This window comes from Scleropages formosus, chromosome 1 (genome assembly GCF_900964775.1).
Source record: "Scleropages formosus chromosome 1, fSclFor1.1, whole genome shotgun sequence".
In the NCBI taxonomy this organism is placed as follows: Eukaryota; Metazoa; Chordata; class Actinopteri; order Osteoglossiformes; family Osteoglossidae; genus Scleropages; species Scleropages formosus.
The window spans coordinates 45,365,814-45,390,864 of NC_041806.1; the positions used below are offsets into that span (position 1 = coordinate 45,365,814).

Consider the following 25,051-nt stretch of genomic DNA (forward strand, 5'->3'; position numbering starts at 1 on the left):
GGAAGCTGGGCCCCATCCTTTCTCTTTGTTCTTTTTGATAACTCCCTATTAGCATGTAAATCACGAGTCGTTAGACCGCATCAGGCTGATGGCTCGTTACCACTGCTTATTGCGTTTTTTTTTTTTTTTGTTTTTTTTTTTTCTCCCCCCCCCCCTCTTCCTTCCTTCCCTCATATGATTAGAAAATGTATTTCCCTTGTTTACTGCCAGACAGGGAGGAAATTAATCATAGCCCTCGGTAGAAAGCCATTTGTTTCTGTCAGTAGACATTGCTTATTACAGTAAACATTGCATTTGTTCTCATCCCTAATTAAGCAACATACACGTTAAAATGTCAGCCCTTTTCCGGACTGATCCGTGGTGAGTGTGCCATTGATATGTTCAGTCCTTTGAAGGCCTGATTTGTATTCTTTTCAAATGCTACCGACCATTTGAGAAGAGCCCAAGTTGTTCTCCACTTCACTTTTTGACCGGCATATAAGCATTTCATCCACCAGTATATCACTTGTATATCTGCAACATGATGAATGTATATATGACCTGAATGTCACGCACATAATTAATGGGAATTACTGTTACTGTAATGAACGTGAAGAGGTGTGACATCAAAAACTTCAGTGAACTTTTTTTTTTTTTTTGCTAATCGTTTGTAGGGTTACTCTTAGAATTGCTGCTATTGGCGCATCCTGCATCACTAGGGACTGAAGGTGTGGAACACAGTTTGACCTCATCACCCTGCTCCAGTCACTAAACCATGCTATTAAATTGATGCCTTCTACATGAATGTTAAGAATTGTGTAGCAGCAGTATTAAAATGGTTAACACTTGTTGCTCAGTGAAGTAAATCAATAGTTTTCCACTTATTCCTCAACAAGACAAGCAAAACAGATGAACCTTAACATAAAGTCTTCATTCAAGAGCATGATGACCATGCACTCGTTTACTCTTTGATTTCTCGCTTTACGAGTATTTTCCCCTAATGTTCCAAAGAGTAAGTGTGCATCTGAATGGCAGCAATGTAGTCAGTAAAAGTCATGAGTGGAGCGCCACACATTACATTATTTAGCTGCTGCTTTTCTGCAAAGCAACTGAGAATTATTTACCTGTTTGTACAGCTGGGTAATCTTTACTGGCACAATTTTATTTTACAGCAGTTTTTACTGGACTAATTTAGTTGTACCTTGCTCAAGGGCATTTCAGCTGGAGGTGAAACTTGAACCTACAACCTTTGGGTGTAAAGGCAGCAGCTCTAACCACTACACTACCAGCTCCCTTTGCTCAACTTCGTTGATTGCTCGACTTTCATGGTTAGGGATATTTTTGGAAGGATCTGCAATAAAGCCTATACTTTATACTTTTTCCTAAGTTTGGCATTTAGCCATATTCATTCATTCATTCATTCTGGCTCATTGTGAGATTTGAACAGTTTAAAATCTTTTCCATGTGATTTGGCCTATTAATTCCAACACACTTATATCCATAGAAGACCCCCCCCCCCCCCCCAATTCCTGTTCTGAAACAGGAACCAATTTGCCATGAAGACCATATGCTATTGTGACAAAACCTTCCCTTGCCTTTTTGGAGTGCTGGTGGGATTGGAGAACAGTCCAGTACCTTTCTGCCTTGTTGGTTACTAGTGCCCTGTACATACCCATGTCCTTCAGGGCCGTTCCCTTTTTTTCCCTTTTGGTTTTCAATACCACATTTCCTTAATTATTTTCCATAATTTTTAGCTTTTTTTTTAATGCAGGCCTTGCTGTGTTACCTTGCCCCCTCCTGGTCCACATGTGCCACTTTGCTCTGTTTAACGTCTCCTATTTGACCAACATCACCTGTTAGTTTACCCAGTTATGGTCAGCATTTGATGTGCACTGCTATCCTGGAAATTCACATGAATCTTGAATGCCAGTATTCTGATGTCAGTGCTGCTCATTGGCTCTGTGAAGGGTAATTCTGTTGCTGGTGAGAACCCCAGGGGTCTGAAGTGAGAACAAATTGTAGAAGTCTCAGCACCAGGAGCCTTTATTTCCCACATTATTACTATGTGCTGTTGATTTTACACATTCTTATTTGACTGTTTTGAGAATTCTTTGGAGGTTTTCAGGATTTTCATTGTTGATCATTATCAGATAATAAATTATAAAACACTTAGTTTTATTCCTGTATTGCAAATGCCCTGGTTTCCAATTTAATTCTGTACCAGGAAACACTAGGCACGTTGCACAGGATGTCCTCACACTTTTTTTTTTTGCATTTTTCAGATTCAGAAAAGGGTTCTTCTGCTTAAATATTCATTAACTAATTGTGTTTTAATCTCATCCCAGCCCTTTAGACATGACCACCAGTCCCTTTGAGCTCTGCTTGCCTTTTAATAACTAAAACTTAATAAGCATAAAATTGGCTGCTTTTAACTTTGTCTTCTGTAAAGGTGACTATAGTAGAATGTAGGGGGTAAAATTTTGGAATTTCTAACATGTACTGTTTAAATGGAGGGGGCACAGTGGCGCAGCAGGTTTGGCCAAGTCCTGCTCTCTGGTGGGTCTGGGATTCAAATCCTGCTTGGGGTGTTGCATCCTGGGTGTGTCCCCCTCCAGCCCTACACCCTGTATTGCCAGGTTAGCCTCCAGCTTGCCGTGACCCTGCTCGGGACAAGTGGCTTCAGCCACTGTGCGTGTACTGTTTAATATTTGTAATATTCTAATATCTGCTCCGATATCTAATATGTTGTTGTGATATCTACCTAAAATTATTGGTTCCAGAACTTCAAATCTTGTTGTAACCTAACTGAATCTTTCTGGACCCTTTTGGGGTTGGGGGTGCATCTTGCCGTTTTTGGTACAGAGTGCCATTATCGGACTCTTGTGGCACAAATAGAGAAACTGTTTTGAGGTCAGGACCAACCCGTGGAAAGATCATGGGAGCACGAGGAGCTGAAAAACTCATTTTAGCAACACAGCGCGGGCTCATCGAGGATCATAACACCCCTGCCACACTTGAGATATCTGTGCCACCAGAGCACATTTCAACCCAGAAGGTTATTCTCAGAGGGATTAAGTTTAGCAGTACTTTTGGTAATATACTTCATAAAAGCAAAAAAAATTGATAAGAACAGAGTTATTTTTTTCTGTGAACTCATCTTTTTCTTTCCAAGCTCTGCTCCTCTTGCACAGGGTGTTTTTCTTTTTCAGCCTGAGTAGATGTCTTATAACCTGTCAATGACATTAGTCCTCCCTTCCCTGCTCACAGGTGGGTTAAGTCCAGCCCAGCTGTTCCATGTCAACATGAGATGTTGTCATGAAAACGGGTGAACAGAGCTTTTGAAAGTTCCTCTTGGAATTAGATTGCTGTGCTTTCGTTGATGATAAAGAGCACTTTTAGCCCCCTTTTCACCCAAGTTTCACCCAGCTCTTCATTCCACCTTTCCATGTGTTGAAGAATGACAAATAAAGGCACAGTTTCCTCTCTACAATCTAAAATGCAGGTACTGTCCTCTAGCAGTAGTTTTGTGTGGAGAACAGGGGTAGCAGGAAGCCAAAAATTGCTGATGGTCAGAGTTCATTGTTGAGTTGAACATGCTGTCTGGCATAAGGTTCATCCAGCATAAATCACTGTGGCCTTGGATCTGGTCTGTACAGAGTTCAGTGTCAAAACTACATTTTTTAGAGTGCTTTTATTGGCGAGCCTACAAGATACACATCAGAATCCCTACCAGAATGACTGTGTTCTGTGGCTTTAGCCCCAAACTTGGTTTGTACTCTGGGTGTTGTACATCTCACAGTACGTACACTGGTTTTGAATTTGAGTATACTTTGTCTCTTTCCAGGGAAATTTGTCTCAGACACCATGACATGGCCAGTGCACAACATTGGACTCACATAAAACAATACACACCCTAACATACAATTAAAAAATAAAAAAGTAAACAACAATCAAGTTTAAAAACCTCTATATACCAGTCTAAAACCTCAGTTTTGGAATTCCCTATTTAATATTTAACTGCAGTTGGCACAAAAGAATTCTTCTAACGAATTCTTAGTCCCAAACCCACAGTTTGTACTCTTGGTTCAGTACAACTGACAGCATGTACAGTCATTTGTCAGGTTTCTACATCTGTTTCAGTTTTCAGTAAGCCACATGTAGAGGCCTCATGCAGAAGTTTATACAAGAACAGAAAAACAAGTAAACAGTGTTTTTCCAAGATGACTCTGTTGGTGGCAGATTAGGTGATGTACTGCTCTCATGTGGGATGCTGATCACTTTTTTCTTTTTTCTTTTTTTTTTTTTTTTCTTTAACCTCACTTTGGCTTTCTGCCATATTTTATTTGTTTTAGCCAAATATTTTATTAAACCAGTTTCCATGGCTGCTAATTCCACAATGGAAGAAGAAAAGCTGTCCAGCTCATCCTGTGTAAACAGATGGTTGTTACACCAGTTTTCTGCTTTAGTTGTGTTGGGAAGTTAATTGTCTTTTTTTTGGATGAAAGACCAAAAATCAGTGTTTAATTTTTTAACTATATTGTGATCCAATAAGTATAACTATGCTTTTGGTTGTTTGCTGGGTTCTTCTCTTCAGCATTTGCTGCATCATAGAGAATTAAAATGCTTTTTCCTGAACCTACTCATTCAACCTATTATAATAAAGCAAGACGAACTTTCTCCTTTTTAAATTCTTCTCCTTAATACCCAGCTGGGCACTGACAGATCAGTAGTGCTTACAAAGGAGTCACAGAACAGTAGTCTGACATTTCAATGTACTGAAAGCATTGTAGCTTTGTGATCCACAGTGAGCAGTACTGCTGTCTCACAGCGCCTGGGTGGTGCGAGAGGACTTCGGTTCAGTCTCTGCTCAGTCTGTGTGGAGTTTGAATGTTCTCTCTGTTTCTGCGTGGGTTTCCTCCCACAGTCCAAAGACATGCTGTTCAGGTTCACTCATGGTGTGTGAGTGACAGAGAAAGTGTGTTCCACTGATGTATGAATGAGTGACCCAGTGTAAGAAGTGTATCTAGCAGTGCAAGTCACTACGGTGAATAAGGTGTGTGGGCTCATAACACTACATAGGAAGTCACTTTGGAGAAAAGCATCTGCTAAATAAATGTAAATGCGATTGCTTGTGTTTGAGTAACAGCAGAGAAAGTTAAGAGAAGAAATGTGCTCTCCCACTCCTCCACATTGTCCAGCCACTCCCATTTGTTGCCTTTTGACATGCACAGTGGTTGGCAGAAAATACACTAATACAGCATGTGTCTTGGTAAGAGCCAAATTTGAGAGGGGATGTAGCTGTTTATTTCTACCCTGCCTTTGCTTGTGCTGTAATCACAAGGCCTTCCAAGTGGATTAACAATAGTCAAGCTGTGACAAGACACATCCATAATCACCTATGAGCTTATCTTCAGCACTCCTTTGCAATATTTAGGTTAAGCGTCGTTTGCAATTTGCGTTTTCCTAAGTGAGCTGCAGGAAGGTTGCCGCAGACCCACCCCTGTCTAATCTACCAGCTGACACGGCCGTTTCTCGTCCTGCGTGTTTCAGATCAGGTACGGTCCTGTTTATCTTAAACGGGGAAATGGACACCTCGCTTGTCTGTTTCAAGACCTTATTCATGCTCGCACGCTAGGGTGGATTGACAAGGATAAAATTGGTTTAGTCAATGGGGTCACACACTTGCTGAGACTTCCTTCAGATTAGCGTGACATTATTGTGAAGCGAATCAGAGACACTCTGAAGTTCACATATTAGCGGGTCCCGAGTAACACAAGAAATGTTGCCCCTTCTTCCCAGCATGCTTGCAGAGTAGTTCCAACCTAGCAGGATGTAACACTCAATTTTTCACCAAGGAATTAACGATTTGGTACTCAAACTCTGCCTCACTTTCCTTCCATAACCTTTATTTGAGGGTATTTCAAGTTCTCCATTTTTCTTCAGGCTCCCCGCTGAAGGGAATAAGAAGTTGAGTCCGAAGCATGTAGAGTACCGTTATTGTGATTTTCTGGGCAGTTGCGCTGCAGACATTGGGAAGTGCGAAAGCTGCAGCCTTAATCAGTCAAAGGATATGTTAGGAGCATGCACTCATATTGCTCTCTAAGTAGAGCAATATGATAAAAAGAAAAATGATAGTCTTATGTGTTCTTGAGTATAACCAGTCACTGGTGATAGTTTCTCTCAATGTAGCATCATTTCATCTTGTAATTTTTCATGCTGTGTGGTTAAGACAATAAGTCTTCAATTCAAAGTACACACACACACACACTCTTTCGGAACCGCTAGTCCCATACGGGGTCATGGGGAACCGGAGCCTACCCGGTAACACAGGGCGTAAGGCCAGAAGGGGAGGGGACACACCCAGGACAGGACGCCAGTCCACCGCAAGGCACCCCAAGCGGGACTCGAACCCCAGACCCACCCGAGAGCAGGACCCGGTCCAACCCACTGCGCCACCACGCCCCCTCCTCAATTCAAAGTATTTTAATCTTAATTTTGCTGGGTTATTTAAAGGTGGGGGGGGGGGTCATGCTTACAGGTGGAAAAATTAGACTGTGTGCTTGAATAGTGGGGAGATCGAGTTCTTCTCCAGCACCTTTATTAGCGCTGGGGACCCTTTACAAGCTTTCCCTCACCTCCTCACCTCTGGATTGAGCGATCCCAAGCCCACTTCACCTTGAGGTGTCCTTAATTTCGATTCCTTGTCTCAGACCATTTACCAATTGCGTTGCAATTACATCAGCTAGTTTAAAATGTATTCTTTGTGCCAGTGTTTGGAGGTCTAATGAAATCCCATGGTGTCCCTTTGATGAGATGAGGGTTCTTTAAAGGTTACCTTTTGAGTAGGATCTCAAAAACTTGGCCGGTGGAGAACCAAGAGCTTCCGCTTTGACAGCCTGCTTTGTTTTACTCTTCCTTACCGGGGCACAGAGACATTGTTGAACCCTTTGTTCTCCACCTGCCTGTTCTTAAAGGTCTTGGAAGATCTTTATCGGCCCAAACACTGCACTGAACCAGGTGTTCAAGTCAGTTGCACATGGCCAGGAATCCAGACAGCAAACAAGTGGCTGCTGAGTTACTGATCTGCGTTCCTGTACTGTGCTTTGCTTTAACAAATGACTCGACTGTAAAGATGTTACTACTAACAGAGTCACCTGCCTTGCTGGGCAGTATGGTATTGAGAGTATTTGTGTATGATTCTGCTGTGACATAGTTGTGAATTTTTGTTGGATTTGTATAGGTTCACATATGAGGATCTAATCCAACCTGGAGCATTTGGAAGCAGGTAGCACTGGATTTATGGACATGAATATTTTTTTGGACCTTAATGATGGTTGTTTTGCAAAATTGCTTCAGTAAAAATTTCCCATGGGAAATTGGCAAAAGAGGTAAGTCACTTTGGATAATTGCATCAGCGAAGAAATAATAAGCTTTTTCACAGATCACTGAATGGACATTTTTAATTCTTCACAGTTTGTAAACTTTGGGATGGAGAAACAAGGGGGGGGAGATTTTTCCATTTGATTTTGAGGCAACATCTCACAGGATGTTTTCCTGTCAATCTGTCACAAGCTTCTCTGGCAGCTTTCCGGAAACGGGCGAAATTTTGCATGTATATTACTTTGTTTCCTCTGCTTTGTTGGAATAACTGACTGTAAATTTTACTCTGCATCTCCCTGTCTGAAGATTGCAGTTGAAAGGGGCAATATCCAGGTGAAATCAGAAGAGGCGGAAATTTGGTATTCAGATGGAGAAAATTGTCATTCTGGAGCGATGAGGCATTAAAAGGATTTCAATGAAATTATGTTCCATTTAGAGTTGAAAGGCCTTTATTGCAGCCTATATATTTTTGGTTTTAATGCCTGCAATTATAATTTATTGCCATTCACATCAAATGGATATAAAGTGGTTCTGAGCTCTTTAGCAATAGGGGGCTGCACCTGTGTTTAGAAGATAGTTCAACTATGGGTAGGAACTGTGCGGTGGTGAGGGGACCATCATTACACCCAGGAAAACCCAGGGAGTCTGAGGAGGGGGGTGTTATGGTCTCTGGCAATACTTGTCATCTATGGAGTGTGCTCTTAAAGCCCATTCAGCATCTCCTGCTAAGCTTTGGGGGGAGAGGGGGTGTGCTTCAGCCCCTTCTCTGTTGACCACTCCTCTTTAATTTTCCTTTCGCTTTAACATGTGAGTGCTAATGTTTTATTTTAGCCAGGTTTATTTTCATTTTCATACTCCAACTCTTTCTACTATAGCCTTGCCCTTCCTTCTTTTTCTTATGCTGATTTAATTATTTCTTGTAGCCACATACCCACACTCTACCCTTATGTCTTAATACAGACTTAACACCCACAGCTGTTTTTTTTTTTTTTTTTTTTTTTGCTGTCCAAAACCGGAAATATCTATGTGTAAAAGTTGTCCACACCCAAGCCCATATTTGCATTCCATAAGTGTGTGATAAGGATGTTCAGCCCTGGGAGGAATATTTGATGATGATTTTCCCATGCTTCCGTAATCCTTAGTCTTTTTTTGCTATCAGCTTTTAACAGGCCAGAGGACTTGGTGGAAAAGAATTGTATTCACCAATACCACATCTAGATTGCAGCAGTATTTTCCTTCAGAGTCTTGCAATATGACATGGATGGCAGAAAGACTTATCAATCTCTTGTTTCCCAGTGTGTCTGCAGCCTGGCTATTGAGGGTTCCAAGTTCTAACATGAGCACAGATCCCACCATTACGGAAGCTGTAGCTCCTCAGATCCACAACCACCCAGCAGTCTCACTGTTGACTTGAAAAGTGAGCACAAGAAATTCCTCCAGCAGCTGCCTTTTCTTAGCAACTTTATCTTTCTAAACATGAGCCTGGCATGAGATCGCAGGTCACCTCTGTCCACACTGCTAGTTAAAGAATCGTGATCATAGGGACAACAAACAGGATTGGTTCACTGACCTAGGTTCTGCGTTTTTTTGTTCGGCTGACACTCTTCCACTGAGCATCTCATATGGCTTCTTGGTCAAAAATGCAGTACATGCGGAGCAAATGGAAGATTACACAGAACAATGCTGGCAGTGTTTGCCATAATCGCACAGTACATTAGTTTGTTAATCAGTTCTTTCTGTATCTTCCTTTGTCAGTGTATTTGTTTGTCTGGCTGAACGGTGCTCCTTTTCGAATGCTTGATTACATCTGACAGAAGTGCTCTCGTACCCCAGCGAACTGAGCAGGAACCTCGCAAAGATAAACCTTTGTCCATGCCCTCTGCATGGCCATCCGTCTTGCATTGTAATGAACACAATGCCCCCGTGTTACAGTATATAAGGGACATAATAAAGTTGTCTGCTCGGTTTTTGCGGAAATCAATTATTGCTCTCTGGTCCTGTCCGTGCCGCTGTGCATGCCTTTAAGAGGGACTCTGTCATTATAGCAGAATGAATTCATTAAAGAATTTGCACTGACAACTGAAATACAATTATCTCGGTGAGCCACAGTTGTGGGCCGCCTGGCACGTTTTCAAATCAATACAAAATAACAAGTCTGAGAAGATAATGAGCTTTGAGTTGTTATTGTTGGTCTTCTCACCCCCCAGTCTCTTTCTTATATTGTTGCTGCCAAAATCGACAGCGATCACAGTGGTATGTGATCCATTGCTTGTAGAAGAATTGCACCACGTTACGTTGGCCACCTATTTACCCCATGAGACAGAAGGAAGGAAGGGCAGGAAGCTGGTTCTTCCTCCAACAGCTGTTTTTCATGTCCAGTCACGCTCTCTCGCACACTGGGTATCAGAGTCTGCGCCATTGGTGGTGCTACTGTACCCGCCAAGTTGTGGATTTCACTTCTCATTTCCAGCTCCCTACACCACCCTTTCAACAGCTCCCACCTCATTGCACAGACACACCCAACATACTGAGAGAGAGAACGAGAGAGAGAGAGAGAGAGAGAACGAGAGAACGAAAACCCTGTAGTGTTGCTACTTAAACAAGCTCCCATCTTTCTTCACACAGAAGAAAACCTACCGGTTCACCTCTCGTGTGTAAATGTCTTTGTGAAAGTCAGAGGCCCAAGCAGTTCAGCACTGCAGCCCTCGGCTTTAAAGAGGCACCACTTAATCGGCGGGGTTTGGTTAACATCCAGAGTGTGTGAGCTCTGAGCTGCAGTCTCTTTTGGCTCGCTGTGCTCTGATCAAACTGTCTCTTTAGTTACCCAGCCTCTTCACAAGAGGGTGCTCCTTGTCCAACACCTTCCCTCGGCACTCAATCTCGGGAAGCTTGTAGTGCGAGGTGTTTGCTTTCTGGTCATGAACGACCATATGGATGGGTTTGCTTGAGCACAGGCCAGAAAGCACTCCCCTTTATCAGCCTCCCACCCCTTCTTCACCAAAGGTGGCAAGCTCCCAACACCCAGTCTCATCTGAGTGCATGGCAGTGGGCTGGTTGGGGGGAGGCGGGGCCATCTTTATACTGTCCCACCCAGTTCTACCTTAACCACATTCTGCCCTCTTTGCAGAACTCCAGGCCTTAAATAGTGCTTAATTCTGCACCCGTTTGAGAACTCTCGCTCATTCCCTATCCCTCTTTTCCTCTCGCACAATCTTACCCCCCTCCTCTCATTTGCTCTCTCACACTATCTCTCCAGAGTGCTCCCAGTAAATTACCAGCCTGGAGGGGTGGGGGTGGGGATTGCATTGCCTTGTATAGCTGGCTCTCCATGCTGACTAGAGATAAATCCTTGCAAATGAGTGCAGTAATTGCCTTCAAGTGGCCTTTCACTGCCGCCTCCTGCGGCTCCGCCTGCATGATGTACCGTATTGGCCCGCCTCGTCTGCATAGTAGAAGCATGTTGGAGAGATCAGTCCTGGCATACGTCGCAGTTAGAGGCGTTTCGGCACAGCCCCTTTGCCTAATAGGTGGTATTAATTTGTCTTTATGGCCAAAATTGACTGTCAAGCAGGTAGAGGACAAGGCTGATTGCATGTGATTGGGCTGCATTCCCAGAATGCATTGCATCAAGCCAACAAGGATGCATGCGAAAGATACTTGTATGTCGGTACTCAAGAAGCCCTTCAGCATTTCCTTTGAACTTTTCGTATTTATTATGGATCATGGATTTCTTTATACGCGGCGCTTTTCTTGCAGTTAATTTGCAGTGGTTTTAAGAAGGAAGAAACCTCTCTTAGCTACTGATGTGCCCATACCGTGTTTTATGTGCATATGCTCACACTGTTGAAGTTGTACTCTGATCTGGGGTCAGGCCAAGTCTCCCACTGCACATAGCTTTGTCCCTGTCAGTCTTGGTTTGCACCTGTTTCTCTCATGAGGGCATGAATTCCCTACGAGTACTCCTAGACTTGGGACACATGGGGGATGTGTTTGGTTAATGCAGCTCAATGCCCCGAAGCTCTACTGTGCAGTGTGGTGTATCAAAGCTTTGCTATAAATCAGTCAGGCCATGCCATTCTTCCCTAGTACTTTCCACCCACCTCACACTGCCTCATTTACTCCTTTGCGAGAGAAGACTTCTCTCTAGCACATTATCTGACCTCTTTTCCTCCTCAGAGCCTGAATGCACAAATCTTGAGCATAGAGAACCGTATATAGACAGTGGGTTTTGAGAAGGGAAAGTTGCTTTTGAATGTTGTTCAGTGTAACAGAATGAATGAGATGTTGACCCTACAGCAAAGTAACAGCTCACCTCGGGATTCAGCCTACTCCTCATGTAGTCCATACACGCACATACAGTACACCACTGTGTTGTTATATGGGAATGGACCAGTTGAGGTGGGGGTTAATGACAGATCAGTTTCAGCTACCGTAAGTCCTCCTAGTAGCCTGTTTTTGGGGGTTTTACACATGGATTGTCTACAGAAATATTTGTCCAGTACAGGCAGTTTCCGGATTACGAACGAGTTCCGTGTCCCCAGTCTGTCTTTAAATTGGATTCCGACGTAAGTCGGAACAGTTGGGTATGGTGGGTATCTAACGTCAGTTTGTCAAATGTTTCTTAGTATATAGTATATTGTGTACCTTTCTATGCTTAAGAAACATTAAAGAAACACTTCTGGATACACTAAAACATCTTTAATATAACAATACAGTAGTAATATGATGTAATGATGATAAATGTTACTACAGTATTTATAACATTTACATTTATTTACTTGGATGCTTTTCTCCAAAGCGACTTCCAATGGATACTATGTAGTGTTATCAGCCCACACATCTTATTCACCAAGGTGACTTACACTGCTGGATACACTACTTACAATGGGTCACTCATCCATACATCGCTTATAATAGAGAGACATGGCGATGATGATAAATGTTACTACTGTCAGGATGAACAGAGGACACGGAGGAGGCTGGACCCAAGTGCAGGATTGTTTATTCGGTCAAAGGACTAGATGCGTGCTCATGGTCGGTCGATCGGCAGACTGAACAGAGGCGAGGATCCAAAACTGTGGTCAAGGGACAAGGCAGGCGGTCATTATCAAAGAGACGTGGAACGGGACTGGGAAACGATGAGGAACAGGACTTGGAAGAGCAAAGCGAGGTAGGTTTAAGAACGCATAGAGGCGGTTGTGTCAAGTGAGATTCCACAACTGGGAAGAGGTTGAGAAGTATCTTTTATAGGCAAATGCTCCGCTTGAAGCTTCTGGTTGAGGTATGGGGCGTGGTTGTGACAAGTACAGTATTTATAATAGAGTGAGAGAGAGAGAGTGTGCGCGCGCGCAAAACACTAAAACTTCGGTGTTCGTTTTTCCGATGTTTGTTGGCGTATCACCTTTTTCTGATCGCTTTATTATTTCCACTTTAGTTTCACTCATGATCGTTTTCCTTTTCTTGGGTGCATCACCATGACTTGCATTACATTCCAGCTTTGCCATGGTTAGGAGGGTAAAAACAAAAAAAATTAAAGCCAAACACAATAACATACGAGTCACTGTCCAACTGAAAACAAGGAAGTCTTAGTTTTACCTCGGGCTATGCGCCCCGCCTACAAGCTGACAAACAGCTGTAGACGCGCATCGTAAAGTAGTGCCCGTTTGTTATTACAAACAATTGTATGTAACTCGAATTTTAAATCTAATAGACTTAATTATGAAGTTTTTATTTGATTGTTACTTAAGGGTGACAAAAAAATTAACTTCTGGTTAGTAAGGGGGTGGTTCGTAGGTACGGGTTGTACATAAGTCGGGCGTTCGTAACCCGGACAGTGCCTGTACAGTTATGGCAGCCGCTTCGGTCAAATCAAGGAGTGAGTTTAAGGGGTTCCTAATGGGCTACTTTGTGGGGTTCCAGACCCATCCTAGTGAACTCTGGCCTAGGCCTGTCGATTCTCCATTCCCTCACTCCACCTGTACCGACTAGGATGCTGTAGAGGCAGGATCATTTATCTGGCCTTACACACACAGTAATTTGGCCTGGATCCCACAAGGCAACATGACCCCACTCCCCGCACTCGTCCCTGCCACACCCACTCCCGCACAGCTCCCGCCGCCAAGCTGACACAGTAATTTGTCTTCTTTAGAGGTGCATTCAACCCACACGTCTGCAGCCACAGCGCACTAGAGCAGTCAGGCTGCGGGATCCTGACAGCAGCATAATACAGTGAGGACAGCGGGCAGGCAGCACAGCAGCCAGCATGATTGTGCGCGCGCGCACACACACACACACACACACACACACCTGCAGTGCATATCTACACACATACAGCTGTTACAGAGCACACTGTCAGCCCAGCTGTACAGTAAACATACTCACTTCCTCATGCACACACTCACACACAAAGAATCACATCTGGTGTCACGTGTTGATCTGGATACAAATTGCATGATGATAAACACAATTTTCCCCTCTCTTTGAAGCCACTCTTTTTTTTTTTTTTTTCCTCCTCTTGCTTCTCTCCAAATCGCCTTCTGCTTGTGCTAGTCTGTCATGCCTCATAGGGGAAAGAATGACATGCTGTGGGGGGACGGTGTGGAGATGCAATCTTCAAGTTTTGTGACATACACGCACATCTCCAGAGATATTTGTGCCACTTGCATCCACGAGGCCTCCCCCACAAAAGAGGTGTTTAATATTCACACCCATGACTGGCAGCAGGCTGTGGATTTGTGTTTATGTCCTTGCTCTAGGGCTCGAAAGTGTTTATTATGCAGCTGTATAGTGTTTACATGTCGCGTGTTCATTATTCGGGCACACTGGGGGAGACGGACGGTCTTCAACAGCAGCGTGATGTAATTGTCACTCATCCTCTCAGCCTGTGCAAAATGCTATTTAATTGCATATTAAACTTTAGTGGAGGTTCACTGCTTGCTTCTTGATGGGTCTGGTCATGTTGGTTATGGTCGTGGGGCTGGTGGTGTCGTTTATTTGACTTGCGCTGTAGGTTTATTAAAAACATTAATCACGCAAATTAGACAGGACGCAAGTACACTGGGTTCTCGCGATCACAAGCTGACCTTGTGACTGGATGTAATGATTAGCAGCTCATGTCTGAGATCCATCGTGTGATTTCCTCTCCATGGCTTGGAACTGAAGCCGGGTGTTAGACTTTGACAGTTACAGAGGGTCCATTGCCCCACAGGGAGTCGGTCTACATTGCACAGGAATCGAGAGCGTGCTGTGCCGCAGGAACTCCTGGCCCAGGTAGCTCTCTCGGCCTCAATCCGTGGTACTCAAGGACTCTGAAGGAGCCTGTCTTGTCCTGAAATTGATACACATGTCTCAGCTCCAGTTCAGAACACCCAGCAGGCCCACAGACGATGCCTCAAACAGGATGATGACCTGAATTACAACACTAGTACACTGAGAGGGAAAAAATGTTTCCCCCTTCACCTAGTGATTTCATTTCAGACCTTCCTTAATACTGCACCTCTTTTGAATGCTCTCTTGAACTCCATCTTGAGTCTACCCAGGCTTAAAAAGAAGGAAGTGAGTTATTTCTGGGAGACTGGTACTTTTTACCCACATCAATATTTGACAAGTTACCTTTTTACTGTTTCTTTTTGCTGATGCAGGCTCCTCCAGGTGCCAGTGAAATGCTTTTGCTTTTTAGTGCCACTGGATCATATTCTCCAAGTCATATTTCCACCACTTTTTCTGCACATTCTGTGGTTGTACTGTTTTAAGGGGATAAATCTGAATTTTTTCCTTCACTCACTATTTTGACTAAGTGCCATAATATCACATGTTCTCTGCCTGACAGATATGATGAGTCTCCTTGCTGAGGATGGAATTTCATCCCAAAACACAGCATGCCTGATGGAGGAAGTGGAGTGTGTGTGTGTGTGTGTGTGTGTGTGTGTGTGTGTGTGTGTGTGTGTGTGTGTGTGTGTGTGTGTGTGTCAGTAGGTTGTGTTAGACGTGTGTGTCTGTGATTAGACGTGCATTTGTGACTCTTCAGTGTTGGTTAAGGATGTGGGTTATGGTGGTGGGCAAAAGGGTACAGAGTCAACAGCAGAGAGGATCGTTGGGTGCTTCAGTGATTTCGATTTCCTCTCCTCACAGGTGTACAGGAGGAAGGCGGTGGAACTAGGGGAGAAACTGCTGTCAGCTTTTAAGACCCCCACTGGGATTCCTTGGGCCCTCTTGAACCTGAAGAGGTGAGTGACTCGGGCCTGCTGTCTCTCACCTCTACCCCAATTCTCTGTACACCCATCGAGTTGCCTGGGTCGTGATACTTGTTTTTTTGCATTTGTTAACCAGCTCCCCTGGCTTCATCTTCTCTGCTGCTGTATGTAGCATTAATGCTAACAAACAAGGCCATAGCTGAACCTTGTCCCCCTTGACCAGACAGCCCGCAGTTGCAAGTTTTCCGTAAACATAGCTTGTAAGCCAGTTGCCTATTCTGCAGCCTGTGGGCAAGCAGTGCTGGGTTTCTTCTCAAGTGTGAGTAAGCCTGGTGTACTCAGCCTCACCAGGCCACCGCAAGGTCGCTGCACTGATGGCTGCGACCTCATAATGTACCGCCATTGGTGTACAAACAGCTTCAGATTAGATTGGAACGGTATGTTGTTATGTTATACTGCCTCAGTGATTCATAGGAACGGACTGGTGCCCCGTCCTGGGTGTGTCCCCTTCCCGTCCAGCCTTGTGCCCTGTGTTGCTGGGTTAGGCTCCGGTTCACCACGACCCCACTCAGGACAAGGAGTTTCAGCGTGTGTGTGTGTGTGTGTGTGTGTGTGTGTGAGAGATTCACAGGAATTTGCATTAAAATATGAAGAGGAAAAAAAAAACTGGAAACATGTAACAGCCCATAAGCCTCACTGGAGACTAGTAAAGTAAGGGGGGGAATCTTATCCAGTGGAAAAGACGCTCATCTCCTAGTGCACGCAGAGCACCTACTAGAATCCTCCCATCATTCTAAATCATTATGGTTCTGATGGATGTGAGTGTGACACACTTTTCTCTACTGAGGCCATGCTGGACAGCAGTATGTCAAGGTGGTTGAGAGACTGACTAAGGAGATGCAGTGTGGCCTCTGGAACAGACGGTCACTTTTACTTTCTCCTGAGGAGTGACCTGTTGGTCAGCTTTACTGGGTCAGCAGTTATTTTTAAGAATCCACACCTCTCCGGCTAGGGTGAGGAGACAGCCAGGTTATTAGTGCTTAGCGAGGTGGAGCACAGCTTTACATTTGATTCTGCTCAAATGCATAATTCTTATTAGTTGTTTGTGTCACAACACTAGTGGACATTCTTAAATAGTTTAAGGATTTTGTGCATTTTTACATTGGTGTTAAAGAGAGATGTTAAAGTAATGATTCCAGCCCTTGAGTTGTTGCCATCCAAATGAGTCCCAGCTCACCTGTGGATGTTTGAAAAGTTGAAAAGCAGGGTGTGGATACAACACAGAGCCAGCATTTAAAATATATGGGAACAAAGCAAACAAATACCAACAAACATCTGCATTGGACTGGCATCCCGACCAGGCTGTACCCTAACCAGCTTTGCATCCTTTCCCTCCGGGGTAGGTTCCAGACTACCTCAACTCTAATTGGACAAGGGGGTAATGAAAAGGGAGTGTTTGAAAGTGAAAACAAAAAACAGATTAAGCCATGAAGTCAAAATGTAAGTTGTATTAAATTCTGATTCCTGTAATAGCAAAGAAGGTGCACATGTCATGCTTCTGTGTTTGTCACCTCAATTTTGTAATTGAGTTGTCAGCTATAAATTGAAACTCAGGTTGTCATGGAGATGGCTGCAAGTGCGTGTGAGTGTGTAAGAGAGAACGCCAGATAGACTAGTGGGTTTGTGATAAACCTTGTACATATAGTGCTCAAAACCTGTCCCAAAATATAGAATTTGTGCAACAGTGAGTGATTTAGAAAAACTGAAGCAAATGCTGAAAAAACCCTTTATATTGTGTAGCACACCTATCGTCCATTAACAGTCTAATTCGAGTTGATGGTTATTTATACGTGATCAGTGTCCAGATTTGTAGCAGCTGTGATTTGAATGGGGAAAAAACAATATATTCTTATTAGTCGATGACAGAGCTGTGTGTCTTCTTGCAGGCGTTCAATGAAGACACAAGAGTCGATGTCTGTGGCCAAACGTTGACAAAGTACAAAACACACCAACACTGAACTGAAACAATCAAACAAGACACAAGGGACAAGTCAAAATATTACTCTCTCGCTAGTTATCGCACCCTCTTCTAGACTTTCACCCTCCACTGACTCGTCTCATCTACTTCCTTATATGTATACCAAACAGTAGTGGGGAAATAGCAGCACCGCCACGCTGCTGGAGGGTGAACTCCACCAGGGTTTACTGAGGTGATACTAAACCATAGTGACCCAGGGTGGGCAACATGATGGGCAAAACAAACTTCTGCTTGCCTTGTGTGATGCTGCAATGGGTCCCAGTCGATGTTGACACGTTTGCCCCCTCATAATTACCCTTATTCCATGCCATGTTGGCTCTTGACTGGATGCGTGAAAAAGTTACCTAAGCAAAAAGGTGCTTAGGCAGCATTTTCCAAAGAGGAGTACACCTTCATAGAGAGTGGCAGCAGTACACAAGCATCGGGGAGGAGCTCATTAGGTGGGATTTAAGGAAAAAAGGAAAATGTCAAGTAATTAAGGTATTTCAGCACAAGTCTCTACTTTCATCTTAAGTTCTGCATTTTCAATTCAGTTCATGCAGTTGTAAAAGATTCATGAACAGGTTATACAGGGGCTTTTGTTTGTTTTATTTTGGTTTATGCAAAACATTTGTGAGGTGTTTCGGTTAGCATTCCACACTGCTGAACTTGGTGAGCGATGAGCATTGTGTATTCTTCCTAAATTACAGACTGTATCGCCTCTGTCTTGCAACAAAGGCCTCCGTTACAAGGAGGAGGAAGATCACCATGTGGGTGGATGACCTCGCCTCTGGGCTGATTCAGCCATTCCATGATGTTTACTTGTACTTCCTCCACAGCTTGTTTCGCCACTCTGGAAACATGATGGGCTGTCTCAAACCTCTCACTTTCATACTTTAAGCACCTGAAATACTGAAGTCATTTCCACCACGTTCAAGTACAGATTAAGTACAGTACATTTAAAGTTTAATTGCTGACAGCTTGTACATCTAAAATGGTATTTTGATTACTGTATACTAGCTGGTACAGTAAAGTGGGGGGGTTGAACATTGAATTTAACATTGTGTAGCTGACCGTAATCACGCACATATATCTGTAAAGTACCCCATTTAAATTCTGGAAGAAGGAACAGTGATAACACTTATTGCAGTAAATTTCAAAAAACATGTTGAGTGGGGATGAGCCGTTGTGGTTCTCAGCAGGCAGCTGGTGGCGTAGTGTTTATAGCTCCGTAAGACCACAACCCAAGAAGAAAGCTGCTGTATATTTTTGTTAGTACACAGTAAATGTTTCAGCTTGTAATGGGCATTTGGAGAATTTCTCTCACTTCTGCTGAAAAGTGATTAAGGGACATCAGTGGTGTCCATCTTGGAAATCAAACCAGCAGTGTTTTGGTTGAGACTGGGGTTGATCATCTGTTGATCATCCGTCACAGCACTCACGTTGTTGCCACCAAAGGTCTGTGCTTTGTAAGAAGGGAACTCTTCACCAGTGTGACTTTTGGCATGGGGTATCATATGTCCACCAGGAGTTCTAGTAGATATTATAGAGCTGTCACAGCAGGGGAGCAGGTGGTGTTGTGGTGAGAGCCATCGCCTTGCACCCATAGAGTCCAGGTTTGGATCTCACTCCTGTTGTGTATTCCCTTTGATCAAGGTACCCTGAATTGATAGATTAAACAATTTATCCAGCTGTATACATGGGTAAATCAGTGTAGCAGCCTTACCATAGTCACTTTGTTTCTCCAAAGTCAGCTAAATGACCAAGTAGTAGTAATAAACATTTCCTACCCTTAATGAGATGTTTTATCTTCAAACCAGGTTTAATTTTCTTTGCGGGGGAACAATAAAAGTAAACAAAAGAATTAGTTTGTAGCGTCCACATTGTTGTAACCTTGACCCAGATCAAGCGGGTAAACATGTTCCCAGCAGGCAGCCCAGTGGGTCCCCGCACCGTCCCACTTCAGGACCTCTCCCCAGACCTGTCGATGTAGATCCTGCGAGGCACTCAGGGCGGGACGCTCCCGAAACCCCAGGTGGTTCGATCGGTCATTCAGGGAATCAATGGCTGGTAATTACCCTGAAAATGCTGTGAAAATCCAATTGATTCATCTGAGGTTTTCTGTATCACTGTATCAGGTCCAGGGCCTGCATGGTTATGGAAATCCCAATAATATCATTCCAGCTGAAAGGATAAAAGACAGCGACCACATAAATGGTTTGTAACTGATGATGCCGATTAAGCTGCATTATCTGATTACTTTGATCTGTGCTTTGTGTATTTTTTTTCTTCTCTTTTATCTGTTGTTTTCTCTTATTTATTCTTGAAAATTGTTTAATTTTCTTCTGTTGTGTGAGAGGAAAATTGGCATTCACAGAAACAATCAATCAAGTCAAAAGTAATAGGATTTAACAATCGATTTAATTAGCACTTGGTAACATTAAAGGATTGGCTCTCCTTACAAAGCTTTTTAAATGAATTATAATCCCCCTTCAAAGAGGCTCACAAACATGTAAATGTTTAAGGTTTTCACTTTAAAAGAGAGAGTTTTTTCCCCCCAGCTGACTCATTTAATGCCTTTTTGTTTGTGCTTTTGTTTAGGTGTTCTTGATGAAGTAAGTTTAAAGATCAGTTTAAACATCAGTTTCTGGGGAAGATTTAGTCTGTAATGATAAGCTTGTGACTTTTGGATGCTGTCTGTACTGCCATACTCAAGCAAATGTTCCTTTTCTGTTTCATTGCATAGCAAAAACTCAGAGTAAAACATGAAATAACTAGGCGGGAACGCTGCCTACGGCTCTCGGCCCAGCAAACAAGAGAAGCAGCCGGTGGAGGTGTGCTTGACACCAGATCCTCACCCAAGTGCTCTGAAGTCAGTTGCACCATAACACAATGTGATGGGCGGACATTCCTCCTTTCACAGTGATTTGCAGGTTGTATGAAGCTGTAGTTCACCCAGGTGTGCCAGCTTCATCTTGTATGTTCCAACATTAAGACCTTGAGTGATGAGGGCATGAGAACAAAGTTACTCAGGCCTGTCTTGGTCAGCTCTCAAACTTTTTGGCAAAATTTTGATGTAGTTCTGTCACTCAAGTAATATAGGAAGAAGAAATCCCCTTATGAATAAACATTTCAGTCTGATGGTGTGTGATATTTGAATGAGCCTGTATACTGACTGAGCCGCGTGACTCCGCAAAGGGGGCAACGTGGAAGCAAGGCCAGAGATAAGCAGGTTCTCCTGCCATCATTGCTTCATCCCTGACACCCTCCTCTTCTTCCTTACCGCTTCCTCCACCTCTCAAGGCCACCGGCAACTCAGTCAACCATGGCATCCGCGCCCCCACCACTGCTGCCCCTTAGTCCTCCCTGACACAACTGGAGCATTTCTTATGAAACCATTTCCTTCAGCTTATCTCTGCCTTGCACCCATCCCCCCCAACTCGCTTTTATTACAACCGTAAGCAAGATAAAGGATTCCCAAATCAAATTTTCCTTGCTGCCGAAGCCTGACATCAGTTTAACTTGACTTAACCTGCCTAAATTCAATTAAACGAAAAATTGCTAACGGGGGCAGAGGCCGGTACCCGGTTGGGGGACAGACAGCCATGCTGTGGGCAGGGGCTTGCAATTTAACGAACAGTCCGTCTCCGGTTCAGTGGGCTGGTAGCAGTGCCATGATTTGCATGGTGTCCTCCTGCCCCTTTGCTCAAGGACTGCTCCGTAGTCTTATAAATAAGTCACCAGGCAATTACTGAATGGCTGTCCTTCATAACACCACTTTTCACTTATTTCCCACTGAATGTTCTAGTTCTGCAGTAAATATTGTGGTTCTGTTTGTGCTGTGTGTGTGTGTGTGTGTGTGTGTATGTGTGTGTGTGTGTGTGTATGTATGTATGTATCTGTCTTTGTGTGTGGGTCTTGGGGGCTGTGAATTCACTTTGTTTTTGAGCCATACCATCTCTGTTGTTTTAGTTTTTTCTCTCTGGCGAATCAGTTGTTTTCCAAGATTTTTTTGCAGCTGGACACTGGTTGGTTTTGAACCAACTGGACATTGGTTTTGTAGGAGTTATAAACTTGCACCACTAGAAGTAGAGTGTGAGGATGGATTGTGCAGGGCAGGCATGTATGGTGAAGCCACACCCATTTTAAAGAATCCCAAATCACTTCACACCCATCTTGAAGAATCCCATTACATCACTTAACTGTTAATGTATTACACTCTTTGAATTTTCCTCTGAGATTTATATTGCGTTGGAGAAAAGCGTCGGCTAAATGAATAAATGGGCGGCACGGTGGCACAGCAAGTAGCGTTGCTGTCTCACAGCTCCTGGGTGGTGTGAGAGAACGTGGGTCCGATCCCTGCTCAGTCTGTGTGGAGTTTGCATGTTCTTTTCGTGTCTGTGTGGGTTTGCTTTGGGTGCTCCGGTTTCCTCCCACAGTCAAGACATGCTGTTCAAGTTCCCCGGTAGCATGTGAGTGAAACAGAGAGAGTGTGTTCCACTGATGTATGGATGAGCGATCCATTGTAAGTAGTCTATCTAGCAGTTCAAGTCACCTTGGTGAATAAGTGTGTGGGCTGATAACACTACATAGAGCTCATTAGAAGTCACTTTGGAGAAAAGCGTCTGCTGAGTGAATAAATGTAAATGTACCTGCAGGATCTCTAAGACTGGATCAAGCTAATATTTTTGTCTTATATCCTCAATTATATTTATCTATTCATCACATTTCAGTAACCTTTTGTTCTAAGCAGGGTCTTGGTGAACCGATGCCTGTACCAGAAACATTGGGCACAGGGCTAAAGGGGAGTAAACCCTGGATGGGGCACCAGTCCGTTGCTGGGTAGTCACACATGCACACTCTTACTCACTCATTCACATACTACAGACAATTAAGCGCTACCAGTCTACCTTAACGGTATGTCTCTGGACTGTGGGAGGAAACCAGAGCACGCGGAGGAAACATACTCAGACACAGAAACAAAGGCTCCAGACAGATTGAGTGGGGATCGAACTTACGTTCTCTCACAATTTTTGCCCATTAAATACTAATCTCTTTACTAAGCTTAAACTGTCCATAGGTTAAAGGCTTAATTGTGTTTGGAAGTTTGAATGGTGGAAAAAAACATTTTAGAATTGAATGTAGTAGTACTATGAAAGGTATTTTATAATGTAAAATAAAGGTAATTGATATAATTTCCTAGGTTTATTAATTGTAGTATACTTGTTATGAAGAAGAGCAGTAAGACTGCATAAAGTAATTAGGGGTTGGCCTATACTGGCTAATTTTTTCTGAAAATAATTAGGCTTTTATGTTTATTTTTCTCCCCTGAGCATAAAGAATAAAAAGCAGTTAAATGATTCTGCTGTGAATGTAATTTTCCTCCAGTTCATGTAAGTGGGATGTGATAACAAAGCTCAGCAAGACTAATGCTGTCGTCTTTTTATTGCTGAGGGACTGAGTCGCCTTGATGAAGTAGTTATCTTGCATGTCTTTGGTTCTGTTGACCATTTGGTCATATCAGCCATCCATAGAGCAAAAAAGAAAAACCTCATTTGGTCAATGTCTATTTAACTTCAACTGCATTCAGCCTTTGTTTTCATTGTACACTGGCTGCTGGTAAAAAAAGTGGACAGTAATCTTTACAGACTGGTAAACCAGCCCTGTGGGGTAGATTCCCTGGACAAGTGTGTTTTTCACCAGATTTAAAGTCTGCAGGAAGGGCATTTCATGCATTTCTGATCTCTTCCTGATTAAGAATATTCAGTGGCTTGAGAAATTCTAACAAGATTTAATTATGCGGGTGTTGGGTTTTTAAAAAGGAAACGAAATGACATGCAATCTCTGAAGCGGCGTCAGAATGCCAAACAAAATAATAAGAGGCTGATGAAAATAAGTATTTTCTTACATTTGGAAGAGGAATTGAAGCATGTCACCTGTAAGTATAGATCCATATTCTTCTTAGGTACTTGAGAAAGAGGAGGGGCAGAGGGTACGTCACTTTTGACTGGTGGCAAATGGTGTGCCCTCCCCAAATAAAGTACAAATTAAATATTTAATGATTGGGAACTAAATGTTTTGCAGCAAAACAGGCCTAAAAATGTAATACTGTGCAAGTAAAAAAAAAAAAAAAAAAAAAAAAAAAACCTCTGGTATCTCATACTGTTGTTGTGGTTTCCATTCTCTGTATAATGTTGTATGCACAATGTTAATATGCCTTGTGCTGAGTGGTTTGGCATTAGCACACATCTGATATGTTTATCATGTATCACTGTGGTCATGTTGAAATTTTATTAAGTTCTTAGTATCAGGGAAATATGACCACCCCCCCACCCCCCCCACTTTGTAAGTAATTTGTCCATCCATCCATCCTTTTTTAATAAATTCTTGTGCAGTGATGGATCACGGTAATCTGGAGCATACGTAGGTAGCACAGGGTTATTAGGGATGGTTCACCCTACATGGGATACCACTCTACTGCAGGTGAAATCGCGCGCACACATGCGCACATGCCACAATTCACCAGTCACCTGAAACATGTCTTTGGACAATGTGAGAATACCTGAGAACTTGAAGGAAATACATGCCAACAAGGAGGGAACATGAAAACTCCACACAGACTGAGTCAGATCTGAACCCACATATAAACCCACAGCTCAGAAGGTACGAAGCATCAGCATCACCTACTGCACTGTTGTGCTGCTATTCAGCTAAAGGAAGCTTAATTATGTGTACAGTGAGACCAGACAGTATATTCTACAAAATATCTAACTGACAAGGTGAGGTATGGTCCAAATGGTGCCTTCCAGCCTTGCAAGTGTGGTTCTCTTTGGCTTTTTTCATTTCCTCTTTAGCAGGAGATGGCCAGCATTCACACCTTCCATAGTGTAGTGTTCCCCTGTGACTACTTAGAAGGAAAGAAAGTAAAAGCCTTCCTTAGTGAGTTCCGGTGTGTATTACAAACTGTCAGTGTGCTCTGGCTTCAGTGTCTACTCGCTGTGTTTTCTGGAGTCGGATGTGTTAAATAACCGTTTATGTGCTGCTGTCCAGGTCGGCACAGCGGGCCCATTGCAGTGAGACTCATTACAGCACACCGGTTATAATCCTCCTGATGGAGAGAGGCTTTATATGGTACAACTCTCCTCTTTACCCCTGATAAACTCAAACACAAGAAATTACATTTATATTTCAGTAAGCTTTTACTTTTACAACACATTTTTAGGTGAGATGAAATTGAGTACATTTTTGTTCCTCTTTGTAATTGCAGACTGTCGTGTGTGTCACCATTAAGAGCGTGAGGGAATGGTCTTAATGTCAAATTTCAGAGCTTCTCCATTGAAACGAGAGATTTGATTCTCCCACATGGTGGGAAGGAAGCGGTTATCAGTCAGTCACAGTGTACTGCACAGTACAGTATGCATTTGTGTTTTAGAGCATTTCATGATGCTCTGAAAGACAGGACTGTATCTCACAAGTCAGAGAG

General features: G+C 43.2%; 1 protein-coding gene across 1 annotated transcript in view; it reads left to right on the plus strand.

Moving 5' to 3' along the window:
* man1a1 (mannosidase, alpha, class 1A, member 1) overlaps window positions 1-25,051 on the plus strand; it is a 94,535-nt gene that overhangs the window by 56,647 nt on the left and 12,837 nt on the right. Inside the window, exon 5 of the mRNA XM_029251607.1 lies at window positions 15,490-15,584. Within this exon, the coding sequence (XP_029107440.1) occupies window positions 15,490-15,584 (95 nt within the window). The remainder of the gene's footprint in view (window positions 1-15,489; window positions 15,585-25,051) is intronic.